This window comes from Eublepharis macularius, chromosome 2 (assembly GCF_028583425.1).
Source record: "Eublepharis macularius isolate TG4126 chromosome 2, MPM_Emac_v1.0, whole genome shotgun sequence".
In the NCBI taxonomy this organism is placed as follows: Eukaryota; Metazoa; Chordata; class Lepidosauria; order Squamata; family Eublepharidae; genus Eublepharis; species Eublepharis macularius.
Genome location: NC_072791.1, coordinates 199,183,865 through 199,203,670, shown reverse-complemented (window position 1 = coordinate 199,203,670; position 19,806 = coordinate 199,183,865). Strand labels below are relative to the sequence as shown.

The following is a 19,806-nucleotide window of genomic DNA, read 5'->3' as shown; positions in this document are numbered from 1 at the left end:
TGAGCTCAGCAACCCCAGGTCCATTGTTAGGATAATAATAACACTCATTTTGTTCACTGCTCTGAGCGGGGCACTAATCTGTCTAGAAGAGCAGTGTAGAACTGCAGTTATTACTACTAATATAAACTAAAGGCAGCAGATAGTTCAGGTCCTATATATCTCACAACACGGTTCCTCACCTGTATAAATAACTGGCAACAACAGCTCTTAGACAAAAACAAGATTTTAGACCAGAGCTCATGAGAAAAAGATCATGTAATGTTTATTTATAAAGAATTCTTGCCTATACTGCACAGGTTTAACAAAAAAATCCAAAGTACTTAATAGTTGTTGTAGAACGTTTCTATTGCTAAATTATTTTTTTAAAGTTGTACATATTTTTATTCACATACATGACCTACCACTGTAGCCTGGAGCCTATTGTGTAATAATTAGGATAAAGGTTACTGTGAACAGATGCATGCATTACTTAAGCAGTTAGATACGATTAACTGTAACATACTTTCAGAGATTGATGCTCATTGCACAGCCAGTCAGTTTAACTGAGGACGGCTCTTGTTTAGAAGCTTACATAAATTAATTTTTCAGAAAAAGTTGTATGTCACTGAAAATTAGGACACCCTAAATAACTTTAAATATACAATGTTGTTAGTGTTTCTGTAGAACAAGTTCCTTGCCAAGTTAAGATTAAGTAATAAGTTACACCAGGCAGATTAAGGCTGAGTGATTTAGCTAGTAAAAAGCAACTTGGCAAGATCTGTTTCAGTGATCTTTAAACACACTTGTCAATCTACGGTTTATTCAATGTTTTCACCACTTTCTGCTGCAGGCTAATGCATGCTACTACTCTGATGCCCTCTCTAACCCACTCCCTCAGTTCACTACTAGATCCTATCTGAAAGCTTTAGGAAGGAATTCGAGTAGCTGCCTCCTCTTCTGCATCAGCTCTGTTGGCGTTAATTTCTGCTAATGTTCTGCCAAAACGGGTCCATTCATCATTTCGAGGAACAGCAATTTGCTGCAGAGAAACAAAGTAACAGAAGATCATTAGCAAGCATAAACCTATTAAGCCAGAACCGCATTTAGCCAAAACACGTAGTAACAGAACCGACATGATGGGACTGGGTGTAGGAAACCCAGAATCAGACTCGCAACGTGTCTCATAGACCTCAGGCAAGTCATTCCTGCTAATCCCAACATACCCCCGGCTCTGAAATAACAGAGGGAGACAAGCAAATCTCCCTGGGGAGGGAGTTTTGAAGTTTGTTATAATTGGAAATAGTTCACATCTCCTTGTAAGGTGACATCTGTGTCATCTCATGGGGAGATGTAAAGAGAAGGTGGTATAGTGAGGAGATCCAACATGGACACATGCTCTTCCAAGGCCACTATACACTCAATGATTTATTGCATCATGTGTATACTAATGGGGCAGTCTCCTCAGCCTATTTTCAAGATCTCCTGCTACTTGGATCTCAGCATAAGCTGATAACACAAGGAAGGCCTCCAACCCTAAAAAATAAAGTTTTGCAATAGTAAGGAACAAAAACAGAAGACAAACTGGTGGTCCTCGGACAAATCTGGCCGCCTGATTACTGCCATTTGTCCCTCACCAATTGCCGACCACAGAAAGAACAGCAGTGTATGGATGATCAACATTTGAGTAAGAGCCATTGGGATTTATACATTTCTTTGCTGAACTGATCCTCTAGTAAAACTAGTTGCTGACTAGGGTGCTCGCCACGACACTGAAAGCTGCATCCATGTTAATAAATGGCTCTCTTAAAATGCCAAATGCACTGTAGCTGGATGGTAGTCAGGAATTCCTAAGCCACAAAAAGTGCATCCAAAATGTGCCTTTTATCTGAATGAAGTAAAATAATTGCACGCGGCTGGAATTTCAAAAGGAAGTTACCTACCTCTCCCACATCATAAATCACTATTTGTCCATCTGAATCTCCAACAGCAATTTCACGCCCTGAATTGGTCCATCTTACACGATTAAGAGCAGGATTCCCTTCCACGGTGATGCTTGCTGTCGGCACCTGTATCAGTTTGAAAGCAAACGTTACGGCTCCGTCAGGACTGCTATCCCCTCCAACTTACCTAGATTATAAAACATCCCATGGACAACACTGGCCAACTGTTTCTTATGCTAAAATAATATACTGGGGTGGGGGAGGAATATTCTACCTTTTACGATTTTGGAATTTCTGTGCCGCCCCCAACACAAGATGTAGGCTGATAGAAGATAGGAATTAGAGCTTCAAGCCTTCAAAGACGGAACGCCCCAGTTACAGTTTTTCTTCCTTTAGACAAAATCTTGCCTGTGTACATTTAACTTGAAATACACTGGCAAAGACAGCCCACATCCTCACACGTACACCATATATCATACACTGAGAGTGACTGATGTTCTGCATGGAAGGAGTACTAAATGTATTAAAAGTGTGGTGCTGTAAAGAACGTGGTGACAGCGCTCTTTCTAGGTTTTGGTCAATGCCCAGTGCACTGCGGGTCATCTACTGCTGTGTGGTAGGAGCACATTCCAGTGCAGATTCATGAAGTGGTAGTCTGCTATTGCAACGGTGTCTGTTTTTGATGGTGCGATGAGCTATCTGGTTGTCAAGAGACATAGAAGGGGCGGGTGGGTAACAAATACAGGAAGCTGAACGTGTTCAATTCTGGGGCCAGGGTAAAGGAACTCAAGCATGAAGGAGGAAGGAAGTGGCACACCAATTTAAGTGAGGAGGGTATATACTGCCATTCCTTATTCTTGCCCTTTAGAAGCACCTTTGACCTCCCCACAGGAACAGGGGCCAGCTGCTCTCTGGGCTTAATGTGAGAGGAAAACACTTTGCAAACACAGATTTTAGATTTGCTCTTTTCCATAAATTGAGTAGTGATGAAGAGAACATATACTAAATCTGCACTGCTTTAGCACATCAAGCACAAAATCTTTAATTATTTTGGTGTTAAGAGATGGCTATTTTATTCATTTATTTATTTAAAACATCTCTATGCCACCTTTCAACCCAATTCAGGGACTCCAAGGGTAAGCCTCTCTTGCTAGCTTTGGAACCTTGAACTTAACCTGGCCTTACCTCTGTATCGTTGTTGAGATTCCATAGGTCCAACCTGCCCATTCCATCTACACAAGCAAAGAGGGCAGGGTGAGTGGGTGACCACATCACATCATAAACATAGTCTGAGTTGTCTTCGAAGGAGTACAGGGGCTTGTTATTCTGAAAGCCAAAAGGAGGAGGGGAATGCTTTTTAGATTCATATCTTTCATGATCCTCAAATCAAAGGTTTAAGGTAAGCAGATAAATTTAGTATAAACATCATTGTTCTGTACGTTAGTATCAACCACTGACACACACTACATAATTTTGAACAGAGCAACACAAAAGGTGTTGCAATGTTTGCTCCTAATATTATGCAAGATTTCCCGTTCTAGTGAAAAAAAGACTTTCCCCAACTGAGATATCCTGATGGTAATTAAAGGAACTTCTTTTGAAGATGTTCTTGTTTTCACTGTTGTAGATAAAATCTTGGAGGCAATATGGCCCAAAAACTAAAACAGCTTTTAAAAAATCCTTGAAAGGCTTACCGTGAGGAAGGAGGGCAACATTCAAACACTCCAAGTGTTGGAAATGATGGAACAGTAAATTTTAGTTATGCACTTTGCGATAAACTAAGCTACATGTATTAAAACTTTCAAGCCTTATTTCTAACAAAACAACTAATTAATAACGTCTGGTTTTCCTCAATAGCTCTCCTTACAAAACTTGACAATGTTTCTTTAATTTTATTTGGCAAAAAGGAGAAACATGCAGCAGACAAAAGTTAGAAACACAGTATAAATTTTTTTTAAAAAATCACAGAGGATCCAAAAGTACTCTTCCATGAATATAAAGAGTATTTCAGTGGATCAACCCAATGTATTTGATGTGGATAAAAATGACAGTGTGTCAAAATGCTTCTGAGCTCTGTAGAACATGAACAGGTGGTTTTAAGAAATGGTGAGGAGGAGATTCACGGTCACACAAAAGTCTCACCCCACTTGGCAAAAGGCTGAACTGCTTAATGTCCCCTGGTTACACTCAGATCCGACTGCACTGCTACATTTCAAAGATGTGTTACAGAACTGATGCTGAAAAGTACGTTATTGACAAAACTTTGCATGGTGGAGATGGATTTAATATTTAAACAAGAGGGCTTTCATGAAGCATATTTTCAGACAAACTGACATAGTCGCTGCTCCAGTCCGTTCAGAAAACAAACAGACACCTGACATTTAAGTACCTTAGTCGTCCACAGCTTTACAGTCCAGTCAAAAGAAGAAGTGACAAAAAGATGAGAGAAATCTACAGGTCCAACCGCAGCATGGCAATGGATGCCTGTAATTGGTCCCTGATGACCTTCAAACATCTCACTGATACCCGCTTTACTGTTTTAAAGACAGACACAATGGGATTTAGTTCCTTCAAACAAACAAAAATATTCACAGAGATACCAGAGGTATGTTTTTATAATTAAGTAGGAAAAAGGAATTTACTAAGCCCATCCCCCCTTTCTCACTCACAAAACACACAGTTACGGGTCTCTGCAGAAGTCCAAGCAAGACTGCAGAACCCCTGAAAAGCCTCTGAGTTGGGACAGCCTCAGAAATCACATAGGATGCAGCATGGCGGGGGAGGGGGGAGCTTTCAGAAGGGGAAACTGATGGAAATTATCCCTTTTTTGCCCAAGCATGAGTGCCCTTTTACTTATATGCATGTGTAGGGTTTTGGGGGACTAGTTATAGTTCCATATATTAAACAGAGAGAGACTGCCACAATAAAAAGCGATACCATCTGATTAATTGGGTAATTTCTCAAACTAAATATCTGGATCATTAAAAGTAAGATGTTGTTGTCTTTTGATGGTCATGAAGCTTCCAGAGATATATTTCCTGGGGCAATTTTCAAGTCTGAAACCAGGGACAAGATATCCCCAATAGTATCACAACTGATTAAATGGAAGAACTACCAATTTGGGTTAGTTTTAAACCAAAGTGCTATAGAACAAGGGCTGGTGTCTGTTTGAGCTGAAACCTGGGCCTCAATTTCATTTAAGAAAGCAATTGATAAGATTCAGCCAGACAATTTCAAAACAGATTGAACAGCAGGAGAGATGCTGCCCAATTGAAGATTGGTGCGTGATGCTACTGTACAATTATCTATAGAACTGAGAAAGACTTTGGGATGGTTCTGCCACAATTCAAATGACCAAAACCATGGTTAATCTTCATCCTCCATTTTAATACTCAACATTCATTCTTACCCAAAAGAAAGGAAACTTGAAATACTCTTAATAGTTCATACAACACCTTTTAAAAGAAGTACAGTTCCCCATAATGTCATCTTCAAGCAGTTAAGAGAACCAAACTTCCTGAACTCATGCTATGCTACAGAACAAGTTGGAGACTGGGGGGAACTTTCTGCTTTAAAAATGGAATTCTATTCACCTGCCATGGCGACAAGCTGTGTACACAGAGCCTTCCTCACTTCCAACAACAAAGTTGTTGACGTCTCCAACAGGGAAAGACATACAAGTAACAGCTACAGCTTTGGACTGCTTATGGACTAGCTCCATGCTATCCTGGGGAGAAAGATACAGAAATGCATTTTTCCAGACGGTTTTTGCCAATAGTCAAGTACAATTTGTGGAACATTCTGCAGTTAAAAATATTAAAGCATGCATTAAAAGTCCATGGCCATCATAGGTTTGTTTCCCCAGAATATCCTGGAGAAAAACCACATGAAATGATAAATCTCACTTGAATTTTACAGACCATGCTCTTTCCTCAAGGTTACCTCACAAAAAGAGTATTTTAACACATTTGTATCCCGTTCTTTGTCTAAGGGGTTCAGAGGGACATATGTTGTATTTATTACTCATCCACTTTGTGAAGTTAGGCTGATAACTGGGTACTCGCCAAGAGCAACTCAGTCTGGCTGGAAGTGTCCCTAGTTCAAGTTCCGCACTTTCCATTATACCATGTTGCGTCTGATTCTGTCTAGTCACCCCTTTTAATTCCACCCGTCTTCCAAGGAGGCTCAGGGCAACAAACAGAGTCCTTTTCCTCTCATTCTGTCCGCATAGCAACCCTGTGACATGACTGAGGGGGAGTGAGCTTCAGGGCTGAGTGGGAATTTGATCAAACTCTCCCAGATTCTAATCCAACCCTTTAACCACTGTGAGATAGTGGTACTCGGTCAAATTCAGAGAACTGCTGGACACTAGAGAGGTGAACACTAGAATTCCTAAACCTCAGGAACAAACATTTAGCTAATAACGTATCACTTGGACAATTCTACTGTGAAATTATTATTACAATTAAGTATTCAAGCTTTCATATGATAGTTAAAACAGATTTATTTGTCATTTATAGTCCACCTTTCTCATTGAGAGTCAAGAGACACGCTCTGAAACACTGCAGTCAAGTTCAAAGACATTTCAATAAACAATGTAAGACACATTTGCACAGATATAAGGCCACCAGAAATGCAATAGGGAGTTGAAGAAGTGCTGAAATACAGCACAAGCCATTCTAAATACTGACATACTAAACAAAACAGAAACTACTCGGTAGGCTCATATGAACAGCAGCAGACAGTATGTAGTAGTGAAAGCTATAATCCTCTTTTTATTGATGCCCCTCTCTGAAACCAGTTCCTTACAGTACAGCCTTCCTATTTGAATAAAAAGCCCCCTTAAATAATTCAGTTCTACATAGCTTGCAGAAAGCCAGGACAGTAAGAGCTTTCCTGACTTTTCAGGCAGGTCATTCCATAAGGCGGGGGCCACCACAGAGAAGGCCTGTGTATGGGAAGCTGTTGAGTCTGCTCACGTGCATTACAGTGCCTGGTACTAACTTTCACTTATTTTACCTGAGGCTGTGAAAGCATGTCCAGGCTCCATGAACAGATCTTTCCATCAGTTGAGATGCTGATGAGGTTATGCGCATTCTGTGTCCCAACCACATTCACGCAGTACACAGGATGCTAAAACAAAAACGTGAACAACATGGCGTGAAAAGGTTTCTCAGAATAATTTATACATGATTTATTCACGCTTCATGCAAGTGAAAAAATTAAGTATGCTGATTTTTAAAACTGCCGTTCAAGTTAAGGTGAAAGAAAGGAGAGTATCTGGATACTTTAACCCACTGCTCTCTAATGTAGAATGCCTAATCTGTGATTGGGAGGCATAAGGAATCCTGACATGGGATATGAAATCTAAATGCAAGTTGCCTCTGCTAGGGAATCATCCATGAAATATGCCATAAATGGGGAGGAGAGGAACATTGTGACGGAGGAGGGATTGGGCATTAGTTAACATGGTGCAATAAGGGTGCATGATTAAATACATGACACTTTATCAATAGTCCCTAAAGCCTGGTTGAAAGAGCTGCTTGGCCAGGCAGGCTTCATGTTAAAAGCTGAATTTGTAACTTCTGTTCTGACATTAACCAAACAGAATGTTGATCTTTACAGGGATGCTGGTGCAGATGCATGATTAAAGGCACAAGGCCCTATCAAGTGTAGATCATGCACAGCACTAGATGCCTGGAGGAACACTCATGGGCGTGAGTGGGAATACTGAAAAATTAAGAAGTGGTGATCTATATACAAGGGAAGAAGGATGGCTAGATCAGGACAAATCTCTGAAGAAGAGCTTAATACAAATAAACTTGTTGGTCCTTTGCATAAACAAAGCATGCATGTTATACAGTGGTTGCAATAAAAGATTTTTAAAACAGAACATTTTAAAAAGCAGTCCCAAATGAGCTAACTCCAAAGATAGCAATAGATTATCACTCCTCGCTCCAAGCTAACAATGACCTACATTAATGGGTTAATTTGTGAATAAGCAAGTGCTTTTTGTGGAAGATATTCTACCCCCTACCGTGTGAGCAGCAGCTGAAAGGGGAGTTCTCTGAACAGGAGTTCGCTTATTGCTGCGGTTATCCCACAGCACGATTTGCCCTGAATATGTGCCACCGACCACCAAATTGGGATGAAATTTTGCAAATGTAGCAGACATCACAGCTGACTATAAGGGGGGAAAAGAGAACATGTTATTTTTAATGTGACTATCTACTATTTTCCAAGTGACATTTAGAACTGAATCAAGCAAAAGATAACTTAGATTGACAAGTAATTAAAATGGTAACTGATTTTTTTAAAATGCTATACAACAGTACAATACATGAAGTTCAGTGTAATGTCCCATTGTAGGTTAGATCCAGTCTAAATTTTTTGTCAGCAGAAGACAATCTTCCTCCTCCCACTGAAGCCCGCTGGTCTCCACAAAATGCTACTCTTATGGGATAGGGAGCCCTGAGAAACAATATGGGGAAGGGATCGACAGCAGGAAGAGGGAATCAGTGGCAATTACCGGTTTAGTCTGGATCCTGTCCTACAGGTAGTAGTGAGATTTCAGAATTATGACATTTTGCAAATCTGCACCTATTTCAGGCATCAGATTAAAAAAACCAGACATGTACATTTTTACTTCCCATCAGTACTTCCCATAATTTCATCTATTTCTGCTTGAAACATGTGTTTCAACTTTCCTTGTTTTATATCCTCAGGCCATACACATTTCAGTCACAGGTCTAAGGTCTAGTTATACATCTTTAATCATAATTTCTGGGGAAATCTCCACATACTTAATACATGCAAAGCTTCATTTTTATATTATCAGAATAAGAAATCCAGAATTGTACCCGTTTCAACAATCAAAAGCATATTTAAAAAGGCTGCTACAGATGAACCTTTAAAAAAAAAAAGATGAATGGGTTTTTCAGACATCAACCCATGTTTGCAAACACGTGCAGTTCAAAGTTCATGCCTGCCCAATGAAATCATTATGTCGACAAGAAGAAGGCGGCTCTTGTCCACATTTATCAACGTAAAACCCTGAGCCTGGAAAGACAGGAACTCGCATCATACCTGGCAGTGAAAAACATACTCCGGCGTTGTTTTCTTGTATTTCATATTCCATACAAGGGCCACCCCGTCAGGCTCATGAGGAGCATCTTCATTGTTGTTATAGGAGGCGACCAGCAATTCTGGGTACTACACACAAAAAGAAACTGAGTAGTAAGTGGTAAAAACGGTTTCTTATTTCAGGCGACTTACAGTTACTCATGCAGACTATGCTACCACCAGCCTTATAACCACTGCTTTAATATTAAAGCAACATTTGTATATGACAACACATGTCCAAAAGATTTCTGTTTTATACTTCAGTACGTTTGGGACTGCACCAAGTTTTTTGCAATTCATATTATTCTAAGACAGTATTACTTGACTTTGCCCGCTGCAGAGTCTTTTATTTTCACACACAGAATCAGGCTCTGTGCATTCAACACGCACAACACCACTGACACCAAAGCAGGTAAGGGGTGGGGGTGGGGTATCTGCTAAATGGCTTTTACTAGGAAAACATTCAACAAGGTGTTTCCGTTACCTGAGATGACCAGTCCAAGCAACTCACAACACGATGCTTTGACCAGCGTTCATCAAAAAATTGCCTGTTTAAGGACAGCTTAGCACCTGCCTGAATTTCCCTGCAAAGGACAAGCAATGGAAGAGGGCGGGTTTAGGATCACTTGCAGAGAGATCAAAACAAAACCCAGCGACACATTTCAAGACTTCCATATTACCCCTCTTTGTCTTCCAAGTCTCGCCCACTGTAGTCAAAGAAAATGTTAATTTGCTCAGAGAGAGCTCTTTCTACAATCCTTGTAGATTGGTCGAAGAAGCTCAAAAATTCTTCAGAATGCAAAATTTGTTGTTTTTCTTCTTCTGTCAGTTCATGAGGGGCAGCTGGGGAGGAAAAAATAAATTTAGGATTTATTTTCAACTGCCAGACTAAACCGAAGTCAATTATTTTAGCGATTACAATGGTTTTAACGAGTAGGTGTGGATTTGGGGCATTTTAGACAGGGACTGGAGTTCAGATTTAACAGACTATAGTCATTCATTCCTTTTAAATCTGTAAGATAAGGATTCTGTACATTTTCAGTGGGGACACACAAAGTAAGGTTGCATTTTAAAAAAGAGTTCTGTGTTCTGTTTTGTACCTTCCTCCTCCTCCTCTTTTTTCAAGATTTTTTCTTCTTCAGGCTCAACTGGTGGTTTTTGCACCACTGCATCCTCCTCATCTTCCTCATCTGAAGAAAACAAAGTTGTTAGCAACTTTCTGACCACTATGCTGTGATGTTCCAAGCAAAATAAATATAGTTTCAAATGTGCAGAAGACTTAACTGAATACATATATCACATATCATGTATCATTTACTCCATCTAACAATGTTCTTTTTCTAAAATAGCAAAGCACTGATCAAATGGAAAAGTAAGCCAGGAAATTTCAGCTGTATTTTCACAACAGACCCCCCCCCAATGAATTCCTGAAAAATCGAAAGCAAAGCCCCCAAGCAGCGAATGTTCAGAGCTTTCCATTTGAATTCCTAACCTCCTCCCAGCATTTGTCATTCCAGACAGACCATGAAACAGCCACACAGTTTTGTGTAACATGCTGACATACTAATGCTGTCGAATAAAGAGAATCAACTATCTTAAATAGCCTACAGAGCTGCTACTTCCTTGTGATATGAAACCATCAGTGTCTAATGGTTTTCTTTTTTTTTGCGCAAGAAAGATAGCTTGCATTAGTTTTCAGGATGTTAGCTGGAAAGGCAAAATTTGTGAAAGACAATAGCGGGCAGATTACATTTTCTTGTTCCGTCATTCTAAATGCAAGTCTCATTATCAGGATCATGTTTGCCAATGAACATTTTAAAAGTGGAATGGGCTTTCCTTAATTGCAACAAATATCGTGAAGCGCTAATGCAGCAGAATACTGAGAAGGCGCATGACTTTGTTTTTTGGCATTACTAGGCTTTTGCCTCTGAACACTGCAGCCCAGAACACAACTTCCAATTACTTGTGTTCTAGAATATGCATTTCCTCTGCCTTTCCATCCTAGGGTAAGTTTCTCAAAAGCCTTTAAAAAAAACTGTTCAGCAGCTCTGTCATCTGCCTGTGAGAGAATGGCAGCAGGAGCCTGCGGCACGCCTCGTCATCACAAGTAATGAGGCCGGATTCAACAGGGACTTGTTTGTTGCCGTCATCCCTGTGACCCACGTTCAAAGTCACCTATGGGAAAAAAAGAGACATCCGAGTGGTCAGGAGATGGGAACCAGCTGCCAAGCCATGGTCCCAGCAGCCAGGCCAGCTGACTAGACAGCAGCAACCAGATGGTACTGCTGGGATTCTCTCCCGCTCTGGGGTGGCAATGGGATGGCACAGCATTTTTCTGCCTGACTGCTTCCAATCATGTTTTTTTTCTCCAATGGCAAGCCTGTGCAATTACTAGCTCTCCAGGAGGTCTTCAGACAAGCCTTTACCCTGCAAACAAAAATACAGCTTGTAGGGCCTGCCAGCTGCCAAACCACACACACAGTGATAGGCTGAAGCGGTGAGCTGGGGGGGAAATCTAACTCCGTAGTGTGGGCAATAAAAATATAACTGTACCTGAAGGAACAAATGCTTTAAATGACACTATATAATGCACACAATAATACAAACTCCAACTTAATCAAAATGATAATGACGTATGCCAATCCTGCATTACATGGAATTGAGCGATTTTTACGTTCTGACAAGTTTACAGAACTAGGATAAATGGCATGAATGATTTCAATATATGCTCATACTTCTGAACCAAATGGTGAAGGTTAAAATCTTTCCTTTCAAGGGCCTCAATCAGCCACAAAGGAAAACAGTAATCACTGTCTTTTCAGCCAGCCCAACCGCATTTGTCAGCCCTTTCTCCGTCAATGCAGCCAGAGCAATCAACCTGCCAAACATTCAGAATGGAAAAACAATCTGAAAATACAGGGTATAATGCACCTGCCAGTGAAAATGGCCATTTCAAGAAAAGCTAGTGATCTCAGTGACCCTGCTGAGGAGGCGGTGGTGCAAAGGGGAAAGAACGCGTAAAAGAATTCTTAGTGATCTCCACTCTCTTGCACATTGACATTTCCTTACAAAGCATGCCAATTACAGCTTTTGTGCTACTTAAAAAAAAAAAGAAAGAAAGCTTTTGGGGGGGGGGGCCAAAATAATCACACAGAGAAACAGAAAGACACTGCTCCTTTTTAGATGAATTTGTACATACAATGGACTATTAATCAGAAAAACTGGATAACGGAGCGACTCTATGCCGTGTGCCTCAAACAAAACTGGATTTCCCCCTCAAGCCCTGGGGTGGGGAAAATTGATAAATGCTTAATTTTCATTTAATAGATGCAACATTGTAAATAGCAAATTACAAGGCAATGACTAGATTAAAGAATTTAGTTGAATTACGTATGGACTTCTTTCCCCTTTGTATGCAGGCTTGCTGCAGCAGACAATGACAAAGACTTACAAGCATGAATTCCCCTCAGCCTAAGTTGTTTCAGGCTTTAACACCATCAATTAAAAAAATTAAATTCCAGTCTCCCACCCCGCCGCAGCATCCTGATTCTAAGTACCATTTTCAGTGACAGGAGTCAAATTCTTGTCAAACGCAGATGGCCAGCCCTTTAATGCTGAAGTGACCTCTTCATCTACATATATTACAGAGAAGAGATCTTGTAGCCAGTTGCCCCTTCCTTCTCTCCATTTTGCAATGGTGATGGCACATATTATGCAAATGGATCCCAATTCCTTCTCATGTTAGACTCCATGTTTGCTGTCAGTCCCTAGGAATTACCATTGTTGCATTTGAGTACTAGATATATTATAACAGCAATTACTTAAATATACATTAGATGTTCTGGGGCAGTTTCTCATCTCCATTTAAGACACCTTGTTCTTAGATACATGGATGTTCCACTGTACAGATGACAGGGAACTTTAACCCTATTATGGTTACATTAGATCACTTAATAGCATACTGGCAATGGAATCAAACTCAAGAACAAAAAAGTGTACCTATAAAACAGAGTTACTCTGAAGTAGCATATGCCACACTTCGCCTTTATCTACTAATAATGGAAAGGGATTTCAATAGGATACATTCATGTCACGTTCTGGAACAATCTACCACTAAAGCCAAAGCCTTGGCTGCCTTCAATTTCTTCATTCAGGGTACATGTATTGATGCATCTTGGTAGCCAACTAAAATTTGTGGTTGCCAACTCAACTGCTCCTCACCTGACACAGGCAAGGGTCTTACTACTAGTATGTCATTGGCCTCTGAAGTCCACTGCTGCACCAGAGAGAAACCTCTGCCTGTATCTCGTCAGTCTGCACACAACTGGTGAGTGCATTCGTGAACTCCTATCATACCCTCTTTTGTTCCCCATGTTCAGTCCATCACCAAGTCACTGCTCTCCTCTGCATGCAAGATTACTTCCCTTCCTCAAATCCATACTGAAAACCCTGGTTCATGCTTTGCTCATTTCTCACCTAATCTACGATCACCTCTGACCTTCTGTTGGCACACTTCAACCCTCTCAACTCCATCAATGCTTAGACAATACAACATCTCTCCTTAAATATATATACTGGCTTCTGACCCCTCTTGGATCCAGCACAATCTCAAGATCCTTACCTTCAAAGCCCTCCATGGTCAGTAACTTTCTTCCTCCGAGACTGACTTCTTCCGTTCTTCTACACTCAATGGCCCAAGCTGCTCCATTAAATAGTCCTGCCTTGCTACCCTTCATGCCTCCGGACTCCTTCCTGAACATTCATACAACCCCTCCATTTCAAACTTGCTTCAAAACTCACTTCTTCCGTGAAGTCTTAAGCACAACCTCTGAGTCCTTATCTCCTTATAAACTAAGTGTATGTATGTGTAACTGAATTCATGGTGTGTGGGGGAGGGAGAAGAGAAGATTGCAAAAACATCATAGGTAAAACAGTCAACACCCCACTTGCACTGGCTTTTAACTTTAGAACAAAAGAGAAAGATGTGTATCGTGACACTCCTATGTCACATGCAGTTCGGCCTCGAGCTGACTTAAATTGAGAGCATGTTGGAGCAGGATTTGTCTTTTTAAAAAAACTTTTAATGCACCACACATAAACACATATAAAACTATATAAAACAAAACACAAGAAAGCCCAGTGATCAACTGTCATATGTGGTTATTTCTTCACTCCAAAATACAGGCTCCCCAAGGCAGCTCTCTAGTAATGACCAAAGCTACACCACATGATTTTCCTCTACTTAAATCTATATTTCCTAATATTAACTGCTGCAAATATAATAGTCCAATATGACGTATGAATGAGTAGTGTTCAATAGCTGCTATAAGAGGACTGGACAGCTATATTAGTTTTGGATTCTGCTACAGTCCATCTTTTAAGAAGTCCCCGTTTCCAGCTCTCTCTCTTTCACACACTTTAACCTGCTTGTTATTTCATATCTAGGATTTAAACCAATATTGTATCACTGTATTATTTATTTTGGTTTCTTTAAAATCTAATACTATAAATTTTTAATAACCACACAAGAATATCACAATGAGAAGTGGAGCTGTCTGTCAAGTAATTTTATTGATGAATATTCATTCCAATATGCTAAGTGGTTAACTCCATGTTTTTTCTTGACAGAGGATCTTAGGTTATAAGCTAAGCATTAAAGAATGCATAAAGGTAGCAGTTACTTCTAAAATGCCAAATCTCTTGTCAATGAATGGCAAATCTAGGTTTAATGAACCAGTGAATTTTTACTTGCGTTAACATCAAAATTGTGATGTATTTTGGTGAGATGGAAAGAAAAGCAGGGCTGTAAATTAGACAGCCCCCAGCAAAAACACTGGAGAGCGAAGTTCCAGTTGTCTGTGTAATCTGTTGCTGCAGAGTAGGTTAATCAAAGTTAAATCATCTGTGAAATGGGTGGCTTTTGTTAAGCTGAAGGTGTCTTCCGATCACATTTGCTATCTGTATTTCATTTGATATTTTAGGCAGGTACAGAATCAAAAACTATTTCTTAAAAATGACACTGCTATTGTGCTATTTAAGACAGTTTTTAAAAAAGTTACACAAGCACCTGGGGGACCCACAATCTGACTTCTTAAAAGAAAGACACACGAGTTAAACCTTATGAAAGCATGATTTCTGATTTTAAAAGTGGCGGTAACAGTTTAGAATCACCAACTGATTTCTGTTTACAAACACACATTCTTTGCCTCACTCAAGAGTTTTGTATTCTGGAATGCTTATAGTGACATCTGTCAATAAGGTGACAATTTCTAGTCAATAGTAATCTAGTTGTCTGTTACTAATATCAGTTACAACTGGCAGGCAATCTGAACTCACTTTGAATTCCCCAAATATACACAGAAACATCCAAACCTCCAGTGACTGTGTTAATCTAGACACTCTCTGTACTTTTCATCCTCTGTACTGAGAATGTAAAACAAAGAAAGTTGAATACTGCTGTATTACAGATGCAGTGGATATCACATGCTCAGTCCAAAGACAACTCTGCAGAACAGCCTGGCCACAAGTGATTAAGAAAGAAAAAGTACCACCATCTCATTGTAGTCACTCATTTCCTTAGGACTGCTGATTTGCATTCTGAGATAACTGCGTATTACTTCAGAATTCAGGACTGACAGGAATATATGCAAGGTTCTGTTAGCACACAACATTCTGTCCAAAAATGTTATATTGCTGTGGGAGCTCTCTACAAAGAATCTGATGGAGTGATTGTGGTTAAGAACATAAGTATGGTCATACTGGGCTAGACCAATAGCCTATCTACCCAATATCTGTCTCCAACCGTGTCCAGAAATGGATGCTTGAGACTGTCTATGGAACAGAGCAATTATGGAGTGATTTCCCTCCAGTTGTTCATTTCTGACATCCAACAGTCACAGACTTAGGAACCCTGAACATGAGATAGACACTACTGAAACTATCCTTTGGGACTTTTCTAAGAATGTTTTGATTCCAGAAAGAAACAGATGTGTGTTTTTGTAGCTAGTGCCACCATGCATTGCACTGGTAAGAAGCACTATATGCTCTTTTGCTTCAAGCCTGCATCCTTATGCTTCTACAGATATTCAAAACCAATTAAGGATATGTAAAGTTAGGGGATGGTCCCTGAGGAGCATGAAATACAGCAAGTTTTCAAGCATGAAATACAGTATGTCAAAAGTAGAATACTCTAAATAAAGCAGCATTCTCGGTCCTTTTTGCGATCAAGTTGGAAACAAGTTTAGCTGGTCAAATTTGCATTCCTATTGTCAAACAGAATCTACAGAATACAGATCAAAACTTGTAAGAACAACTGAAACAAAAGTTGCAACTTTTCCACCAACTACAATCTCCCATTTCTAATAATCACATAAAATGAGGGGCAGAAGTGATCTCAACTAAGCAACATTTTATGTAGACAAACTGGCTAAGACAAATAAATCACTTTAAAGGTCTGCTGATCATGGCTGCAGCCCCCCACCCCCAACCCAAACCAGGGCCGATTCCAGATGACTAACCTTAAGTCGCTTCATGCCGCCCTCTTCCGGATCGCGACGGGGAAAATGCGAAATATCGCGTTTCCTCGCGCGAGTTTTGCACGTCGTCGCGCAAAACTCGCGCGAGGAAACGCGATATTTCGCATTTTCCCCGTCGCGATCCGGAAGAGGGCGGCATGAAGCGACTTAAGGTTAGTCATCTGGAATCGGCCCAGTTGAACAATATATGCCTTACATGATCAAAGGAAATAAGAGATCTTTCTTCTTAACCTTTCATGGTCATAGAAACACAAGCCAGGAGCCAAAGAATTTATAGGTACATGTAGATAAAGTTATAGATGCATGTCTATACAGCTTCATGATATTTGCGCAGTCCCTATAACTGTCAAAAAGGCAAGCCCCTTAGGCTGCCAGAACTGCTGCAACCTCTCCCCTCCGCCAAGGGGGGGAAAAACCCTTCAGAGAAAGCAGTGATCACTGTGCCCGTTCTCAAAGACAAGTGCACGTGCCATCTTTGCACCACTTTTGTTTTTGGTTATGCCATTTAAATTATTGGAAAGAAACCCTACAAAATCTTATTAGAAAGCCCTTCCTTGACAAGAGAGAGAACAGTATGAAAACAGATAGACAGATCAAACCATTTAAGGAATAATTAAGAATCCAAATGAAATCTAAAGAGACCGTAGCAATAGTAATTTCTTATCCTGCATATATTTTTCTGTTTATGTTTTTTGCAGCAGAGGGGATGGATGCAGCCCAGCATTTCCATGAGCACAAGGTCTAGGGAACTGGACTTTCATAGCTCCCCCCTCTCACAGCAGCCCCAAATGCCCGCCCAAAGCCTGTTCCTGGACCTCCCCTGCACTGGATCCAATGCAAGGTCTCAAATTTATTTCTTGAGGGATAACATCTCATTTTGATTTTGTACTTTTTTTAAACAAATGGAAGAACAGCAGAAGTCAAACCAATATTCACCTTCCTTTGGTTGAGTCATAACTGGTGTTTGGGTCTCTTTTGTATATGTGACCATTTCTCGAGGGGGAAAGTCAACTTGCGTAATTTTGGACATTGCAAGTTTAATGGGTCCACGTCTAAAGAAAGGGAGCAAAAAAAAATTAGAAATGATATATTTGCAATCACAATTTTTTTACTTACACAAAAGTCCAGACTTTGCACAGACAATTACTGTATATATAAGTATTAAACTAAAACATCAGGAAAATATTCATAATTCTATATATTGTCGAAGGCTTTCACGGCTGGAGAATGATGGTTGTTGTGGATTTTCCGGGCTGTATAGCCGTGGTCTTCAGATCACGGCTATACAGCCCGGAAAATCCACAACAATCATTCATAATTCTGTTTTTAAAAACAGTAGGAGCTATATAGGAAAGATTTTTAAACAATCTGTGCTAAGTTTTGGTTTGCTGTGCTACTCCTTCAGGTGGCAGAAACACTGACCCTCATAAGAAAAGTTTGCTGAAAGCCAATAGTTTGCCATCATAAATAAAACTGCAAAATGGTGCAGCTTGCAATTCAACTTTCAATCTAAGTTCTGTGACCATGACTATTCTATGTTGGAATAAATCTACTGCGCTTATGAATGACTCAGGAAAAATCAATTCTTTGCACCACACAGTAGAAAGTGCAATCAATACATTTTGAGATTCCAGTGAAATTATTTGATCTAGATTCACTCAAAGTAATGTTTTCCCAAGAAATATCTATACACACATATTCTGGTTGCACAAAGTTCATCATTTGCTGAACCCTTCCCTGTTCCATGGAGTAAGAATGCTTATTTAGGACTTTTACTGCTCAAAGCATTTCAGTGACATTATCTGAGTAGGCCAGTATTATGCCACATTACAGATGTATAGGCAAACCATTCAGGGCTAAACTGAGAATTGAATTCATTTATATCTCATAGCTGATGCTGTTGACTACAATGCTACACTGCAGCTTCCAACAGTTTATCACAACTTCAAATCGCAGTGTAATTGAGTGAGGAGGTGTAAATCTAAGGGACAGAATTTGCTCTTTATAGAAATTGTGTGATTAAACAAAAACTTATAATCAAATCTAACTGGCTTTAGGCTGAGTAATCCTAGAGCAATGAATTTTTCATCTTTTTCATTAATGGGTACATACATAAAATATTATTAAAATGGAAAGTTAAAGAATGTAAAAAAATTACCAAAAAATAAAAGAATGAGCGTTTAAGAATGCATCTTTGAGACCCTGAATATAAATTTCCAATATGGCAACCCAAAAGTTTGCCTCTATAAAATTTCTGCATAATAACCTGCTGAACAGCTCTCCCTACCAAATTTACGCAGATATTTTTTTTCTTTGGGGATCTTTGGGGATTCATTGTTGAAGTAAATAAACTGAACACCATATTCTGACAATATGACTACAGCCTTAATGGATCATCGAAAAAGTCATTTTAAAATGTTAATATTATCTTTTAAGACGTGCATTATTAGAAAAACATTTATTGCTACACAAAGATGGAAGATAATAAATCTCTGCTATACCCCAAATCGGAATCAGAATGGAGCTGAAGAACTGATGGATCAGTATCCCAGTGCAGCGTCCTGATAACACAGGTTGAAGGAACAACCATGCAGCATTAGCAAAAAACGTCAGAGATTAGTAAAGCAAGTACATTCTATAAAATGTTAACGCTGTTGTAAATTTATGGTCATATCATGGCAGAAACAAAACAATGCCAATTAGTGGAAACTGAACATTCTGTGCTACAATAATACATGCATGCAATAAATAGAATGGTTAAAACATACAATTCAGAGCAGTTAGTAGGGCTGCAACATTCAGTTGATCAATCAGTTAGATTAACTGATTACAGACCTTTCAGTCAATTAAAAAGGTGGCACCTTTTTAATTGGGTAGAAAGCTTTTAAATTATTTCTCATTTCCAGTACAAGAACTGACAGAACTCACATACGGCAGATGCCATCTTGGAAAAGGATTCCCCATTCTTTCACACGTAAGGAGGAATACCTCTTCTAAGATAGGACTTGATAAAAAAGAACGAACACAGGCTTTTCTCTACTATAAGTAGTGTTATTCATGCTCAAATGTTTACAGTTCTAAATTAATTAAATGATTGAGTCAAATATATAATTAATGCATTCGATTCCTTTAATCAAGTGATAGCCCCAGAGATCAAAAAATGCATCTTGTTGTTTAGAAAGGGAAATCTGAGTTGTAGGACAGCACGCATAAGAAGCCTCACAAAACAA

At 39.6% G+C, this 19,806-nt stretch overlaps 1 protein-coding gene across 2 annotated transcripts in view; it reads right to left on the bottom strand.

Moving 5' to 3' along the window:
• Positions 1–237: 237 nt before the first annotated feature.
• DYNC1I2 (dynein cytoplasmic 1 intermediate chain 2) overlaps positions 238–19,806 on the bottom strand; it is a 40,756-nt gene continuing 21,187 nt past the window's right edge. The window contains exons 5-17 of one of the 2 annotated variants that reach the window (XM_054970974.1): positions 19,078–19,137; positions 17,513–17,628; positions 10,142–10,231; positions 9,722–9,884; positions 9,526–9,625; positions 9,006–9,131; positions 7,957–8,103; positions 6,939–7,052; positions 5,513–5,646; positions 4,309–4,453; positions 3,105–3,245; positions 1,920–2,045; positions 238–1,018 (exon numbers count right to left, since the gene is read on the bottom strand). In XM_054970974.1, the coding sequence (XP_054826949.1) occupies positions 905–1,018; positions 1,920–2,045; positions 3,105–3,245; positions 4,309–4,453; positions 5,513–5,646; positions 6,939–7,052; positions 7,957–8,103; positions 9,006–9,131; positions 9,526–9,625; positions 9,722–9,884; positions 10,142–10,231; positions 17,513–17,628; positions 19,078–19,137 (1,576 nt within the window). In that variant the 3' untranslated portion in view covers positions 238–904. The remainder of the gene's footprint in view (positions 1,019–1,919; positions 2,046–3,104; positions 3,246–4,308; positions 4,454–5,512; positions 5,647–6,938; positions 7,053–7,956; positions 8,104–9,005; positions 9,132–9,525; positions 9,626–9,721; positions 9,885–10,141; positions 10,232–17,512; positions 17,629–19,077; positions 19,138–19,806) is intronic. The other variant, XM_054970975.1, reaches the window with a different exon arrangement.